This window comes from Myotis lucifugus, unplaced genomic scaffold, assembly GCF_000147115.1.
Source record: "Myotis lucifugus unplaced genomic scaffold, Myoluc2.0 scaffold_55, whole genome shotgun sequence".
Lineage (NCBI taxonomy): Eukaryota > Metazoa > Chordata > Mammalia > Chiroptera > Vespertilionidae > Myotis > Myotis lucifugus.
Window position 1 is genome coordinate 2,386,846 of NW_005871103.1, and position 6,577 is coordinate 2,393,422.

At 45.7% G+C, this 6,577-nt stretch overlaps 1 protein-coding gene across 1 annotated transcript in view; it reads left to right on the top strand.

Moving 5' to 3' along the window:
• The window catches only part of ADAMTS9 (ADAM metallopeptidase with thrombospondin type 1 motif 9), a 162,070-nt gene that overhangs the window by 70,888 nt on the left and 84,605 nt on the right, over positions 1-6,577 (top strand). Inside the window, 2 exon segments of the mRNA XM_023754048.1 lie at positions 4,105-4,315; positions 4,796-4,960. Of these exon segments, the coding sequence (XP_023609816.1) occupies positions 4,105-4,315; positions 4,796-4,960 (376 nt within the window).

A 6,577-nucleotide genomic window follows, 5' to 3' on the forward strand; every position in this document is an offset into this window, starting at 1 on the left:
TCCTCTCATTGCATTGTGGGGAAGACAAGTTTGTGCAAAGCATCTCCAGTACTAGGACATGACCTTACCAGTAAAAAAAAAAAAAAAGATTCTTTAAGAACCTGCTTAAGTGTACCCAAGGAGCAACAATTTGAGGTGGAGCTGTTGTTTGAACTGTTACTTCAAGGAACTAAAAATGCTCACTTCAAACAAATTCCAGTCAGATACCATGGAGTTGGTAGTGATGCCAGCTAAGCTGATGGTCTCCCAGAGTCTCTCCTGCAGTGGAAGCTCTCAGATATAAAATCACAATGAAAGGAAATTTTAGAAAGCAAATACATTGAGAAGGCGCCTGGAATCCATGAGACTTAGGAAGAATTATATGGCAGATCTCAACTGGATGTCTCCTCAAACTGTGTTGTGGTTTATACGGAGGTACATGATACTTGAACTGGCTGGAGAGTACAATACCGAGAGCAGTAGTAGTAGTAATTAATAGCCACTTTTCTTGAGTGGGTGTTATGTGTGTTCAATGTTACACATGCCTGGCCTTCCCATCTTTCCAGTAGCCCCGCAAAAAGAATCCTGTTTCCCCCATTTCACAGATAAGGAAGCTGAAGCTTGGGGTCTACGTAGGGTCTATAGCTAAAAAGTGTTAGAGCTCGACTTCACACCTAAGTCTTTCTGATTTCATAAATCATCCTCTCACTTTTATTAAAAACTAGAGGCCCGGTGCACAAATTCATGCACAGGTGGGGTCCTTCGGCCTGGCTGGTGATTGATCGGGGCTGGCTGGGGGTAGGGACCACAGGAGGTTGGCCAACTGTGGGAGGTTGGCTGTGGGAGTGCACTGACCACCAGGGGGCAGCTCCTGCATTGAGCGTCTGCTCCCTGGTGGTCAGTCTGTGTCATAGCGACTGGTCGTTTGGTCGACCAGTCATAATGGTCGCTTAGGCTTTTATATATATAGATAATTTCACATGACCAAGGTGAAACCAGCGTTTAAAATCTTTTCATTTCATCATATAATAGGTATGTCAAAGTTGCTATTCTAAATTTCCTATTCAAAGAAAGTCATCTTTTTTATACTTAGCTTAAAAAAAGAAATACTTCAACTCTAATGAGACCAAAGGAGGACAGCAGCTCAGGGCACAGGCTTGGATGAGAGTAGCACCTGTGGCTGATAAAAGAAAAGGCGAAGGAGTGGTAGCCATGTCTTTTAGTGGAAACGTCTGGTAGAAGTTGTTCACTGAAAAACAGACACAAACCGAGCCCAAAGGAGGTGTTTTCTCTTTTTTCTGTCAACCTGACAGTTTATATAATTGTGATTTATGCTGAGTATTGCCAAGTGGCCATGTGCAAAGCTAAAAGACTGAGGAGAGAATTGTTACTGATGGCCAAACTCTAAAATAGTTTTGCCCAAAGCATGTTTGTGGAACTCTACTTCCATGAGATGACCCCTGGCCGGCCAGGATGTTTGACTGTCTCCTCCCCTGCGTGGACATCCGTAGCGCTGATGAGCATTCGGAAGGCTCTGAGATGTAGAACTCTGCTTAAATCGTAGCTCCCAAAGTAATGCCGCACCCACCCATAGAGACAGCACATTTTTTTCTGTTTCACTTAATAACAGACACTTGGCTTTTCTGAAATAGAGTAACAAAATACAATTGTTACATGAAATGAACCGAATGAATTCAGAACACTAGTTGAGACCACCTTGGAGGGAGAGACTGTGAAGCAAAGGATCCCATTTTGAGACCTTTCCCAGGGCAGTGTATGACCTTTGACACTCTTCCAGGTTCTCTGCTCAGATTCCGGGCATTGTGTGACTATCAGGGAGTCTCCACAGTGTTTTTCCAGCCTGCACTGTGGGGGCAGGACTCCCGCCTCCCTCATCCAGGATGGGAAATAACCTTTTTACACGGAAACGGTGAGGAAGGCAAAGTGGAGGTAGCCAGGAACCGAAGGGCAGATGAAAGTTCCAGCTGCCTCTGCTGAATTGGTCCAGGGTTTTGCCTCACTTCCTCAGGGAAGTGAGGGTTCACCCAGATTAAACTTTGGCAGGATGAGATAAAGCGTTGTTTTACTGTCCCTCATGTAACATGTTCCGATTAGAGCAAAATCCCGTTAGCCCACTTTACATGCCAAATGTAAAAGTAGGTCAACTCTGACCTACTTGTGAGCATTAGTGAGGAATTCCGAGATAAGCTTGTGTCCAGTACTATTTTCTCCCACGTCCTTGCCCTGGACAGGTGTGGATGGAAGAATTCTTAGGGCCTCACCAAGCCACTGAATTTCTGAACAATACAGCATTAACAATAAAGAGCAAATCCAAATGAAGATGGTAAAGAAAGCATCTTTTTTATTATTAGATTTAATCAACACAATATATTTCAAGTTTATTTAGACTATTCTAAATAAATTCAATTTCAGCATTTTTTATTTAAGCACTGACCATGTTCCTGAGCATTAAAAGAATTTATTATACCATTCTGAGCACCTGTTGTGTGCCAAGAAAGGCTACAAAGATCTGTAGATTCAAATCTAGTTTTTAAAATACATAATTGTGGAGCAGTAAGGAAGAATAACAAGTGTAACACAGAGGAGTTTTAAGGCAGCACAAATACTCTCTAGAGCAGTGGTTCTCAACCTTCCTAATGCCGCAACCCTTTAATACAGTTCCTCATGTTGTGGTGACCCCCAATTTCATTGTTACAAATTGAACATAATTAAAGCATAGTGATTAATCACAAAAACAATATGTAATTATATATGTGTTTTCCAATGGTCTTAGGGCAACCCCTGTGAAAGGGTCATTCGACCCCCAAAGGGGTCTCGACCCACAGGTTGAGAACCGCTGCTCTAGAGTATTATGTTATACTAGAGACCTGGTGCACGAAATTTCATGCACTGGGGGGAAGAAGTCCCGGGGGTGGGGGGAGTCCCTCAGCCCGGCTTGCACCCTTTCATAGTCTGGGAGCCCTCAGGGGATGTCTGACTGATGGCTTAGGCCTGTGCCCTTTGGGGAGAGGGCTTAGCCCCAGTCAACATCCTTAGTACTGCCCCAGAGACAGGAAAGGCTCCTGCCCACCACCGCTGCGCTCGCCAGACGTGAACCTGGCTTCTGGCTAAGCAAAGCTCCCACTGTGGGAGCGCACTGTCCACCAGGGGGCAGCTCCTGTGTTGAGCGTCTGCCCCCTGGTGGTCAGTGTGCAACATAGCAATGTTGTTCCACCGTTCGGTCAATTTGCATATTACCCTTTTATTATATAGGATGGTGAACACCTGTCATTACACATTTGTCCAGACCCATAGAATGTACAGCACCAAGGGTGAATTCTAATGTAAACTAGGGACTTTGGTGATAAGGATGCATCAACGTAGGTTCATCTATTAAACAAACATACCACTCTGGTGGGGGAAGCTGATAATAGAGGATGTGGTCGGTGGTGGGTGGGGGTTGGGGGGGAGGAGAGGCAGGGAGTATATGGGAAATCTCCATGCCTTCTTCTCAACATTAGCCTGGACCTAAAACTGCTCTAAAAAAAATAAAGTCTCATTTTTAAAAAAATTTTATAATTGAGTTATATAGACTATGGTACTTGTATTCGAGTAACTTAAGGTCTTTACTCACAGGTAGTAATGTACACAGTTTAGCACGCATAACTCCACAATTACAGTCCAAATGATCAGAATGTTCACTGCCCACCTTCTAGCACAGGCCCACATGAGGGAGGTTTCCGGGGGGTTCCCAAAGTTGTTCTCTGTAGAAGCAGTCTGCTTAATAAATGAAATGCTTGGTAGCATGAACCTTTTAAATATAAAATTGCTCTTTTGCTCTGTTGACTTCTGGTGGGTTTTTTTCCCCTTTTGGTTGCTTGAATTTTAGATTTTATCAGGAGAGAACCTTTACAAAGACAGAACCTCTAGTTATCAGTCTGTGACTTCCATGTACATTGGCAGCCATGAAAAATACAGGGATATGTTGGTTTAAAATTGGATTTCAATAACTGACTATAGTTTGATGGTGTTTGAGTTAAGGGGGGGGAGGGAGGGAATGAAGTCAACTCTTCCAGCAGCTGAATGTAGATAACAGAAGTCTTGGTGTCGTCCCGGTGTGCACAGGTGGCAGGTGGCCAGCAGGAGTGAGTGCAGTGCCCAGTGTGGCCTGGGCTACCGCACGTTAGACATCTACTGTGCCAGATACAGCCGGCTGGACGGGAGGACCGAGAAGGTGGATGACCGTTTTTGCAGCAGTCACCCCAAACCAAGCAACCAGGAAAAATGCTCAGGAGAATGTAACACCGGGGGCTGGCACTACTCTGCTTGGACTGAAGTGAGTTGCTTCTCTCTGAAAGACAGTCTTTTCAAGTGCTAAGTCTGATTCGTGGATGAGGATGAATCAGCTAATTCATTCCTTAGGGCTGTGTTGAGAAACCCCGTGTAGCAGTATGGAAAGAGTACCATGATTGATTTATGATGCCTGACCCCATTCGAAATCTGCGAAAAAGAGCGCCATGATTAATCTGTAATGTGTGATGCGGCCATGGCATGTGGAAAACTGGGAATGGTCCACCTACTCAACAAATCACTTTTTTCATACCCCGTGGACCATTTCTGATTTTATTTTTCTATGCTCATTTATAAACCTGTTAAGTAAATTGATAATGTGAACAGAGAGTCCCAAAATGACAACCAGATTGGCCAGGCTTGGTTGGTTGGTTGTGTCTTGAGGTCTGGCAGGGACAAGCCATCTCAGCCAGGATCTCGACAGTGCTTGGCAAGAAACTCGTTTTTTTTTTTGTTGTCTTTTCAGTGTTCTGAAAGCTGTGATGGCGGAATCCAGAGGAGAAGGGCTGTTTGTGTCAACACCCGAAATGATGTCCTGGATGACAGCAAATGCACACATCAGGAGAAAGTCACCGTTCAGAGGTGCAATGAGTTCCCTTGTCCACGGTGGAAGTCGGGAGACTGGTCCGAGGTGAGAGGGCAGGGCTGTCATTTTCCCTGGGTCATCTCTGACATTCCAACTCCAAGCCCCTCCCTCTCCCTTCCCCGGGCGGTTCAAGGTTAAACCTGCTGCGCCTTTCCTACACCTTCCATTGAGGAAACGACCCGAGTCCTCTACCCACCCCAGGACTGCCATACTGGACGGGAGGGTCTACTGGCGGCTTCAGAGGCACCGCCAGGCTAGCTGCATCACCTGCCACGGCAGCTTTTGTTGGTGATTTTGACTTTCTAGACCCGTCTCTCCTCTCCCTTCCTCTTTGAGCCCCAGCGAGGTCACTGCAAAGGAAATCCAGGCTTTAGGAATTATAAAGCCGCACTGGCTTAGGCCTACAGTAAATAATGAGGTATCCTGCTTCCTCATCTGTAAAGTAGGAGAATCAGACCCCAGCAAGTGGCCTCTCTCACTTATCCGACCAGGTGCTAGTGGAAACGGGAAAGAGAAAGGGCCGCTGGGCACTCCGGGTTTAGGCCTTTCGGTCCCTGACCTGGGAAGCATAGGGCGGTGCACAGTGGAGCCCCTTTCATGCTGTTAGGCCTGTCAGCGCTCACCACTAGCATAGCCCCTGGGACTCTCACCCAGCGGTGACTCCTTCCACCTTCCTTCTGGCCAGCAAATGGAAGGAAAACCGAAGTTCCCTTGTTTATGGCCAAGTCAGGAATATGGGGAAGAGGTGTTTCCTGCCAGCACCCTCTGCGTGCACTCCCTTACCTCATCCACACAAGCGCAGGGGAGCTGCTCACTTTTAGCCTCAGATAGAATGTGAATCTTAAGAGGACACTATTAATGCCCCTTGAATGGCAGGCAAGCAGTGGTGCATGTGCTTAACAGTGTCTTATTCCGGACAGTTACCAACAAGCCTCGTGCTTTCGCTGCTAACAAGTTGCCTTCTCTTAAACCCCTGTATTGTTCTTAAAAAGATGAAAGAAGGTACTGGGTTTATTTTTCTTAGATAGCTAGTATGAACTAAAGTAGCATTTCAAATTAAGTAACAAACTTGTGCAAGAATGCTTGATAAAGTGCAAGCCAGGGTTCTCAAACTATATGATATATTCAGTATGATCCAGCATTCCATAGATAGACTGGGAAACAGACAGCAACATGTTAATGATCCTCCCTGGGTAGTGAGATTTGGGGATCACTCTAGATTTCTCTGTTATACTTTTCTGTATTTTTCAAGCATTTTACAATGAGTATAGACAGTAGCAGTGATTATATTTAATACTAGAGGCCCGGTGCATGAAATTCGTGCACGGGGCGGGTTGGGGGGGGAGGTCTCCCCTTCAGTCCAGCCAGCATCTCTCAATTCTGGACATCCTTCTCACAATTCGGGACGCTGACTCTACTGCTCACTGCCTGCCTGATCGCCCTAACTGCCCCCCCAAAGCCCCAGCCAAGAGCCGAAAAAGCCCAAGCCAGACGTGGTCACGGGGGAGAGAGGGCCCACTCTTCTCAGTTAGAGAGCAGGTGCTCGTTATAGTTTGTAATAAATATCAACACAACATACAATACATCTTGATGCTGAGGACTATAACTATGTATCTTCAGTAGATTATATTGACGAAATAAATCTTCGAGTGAAGGCAAGGA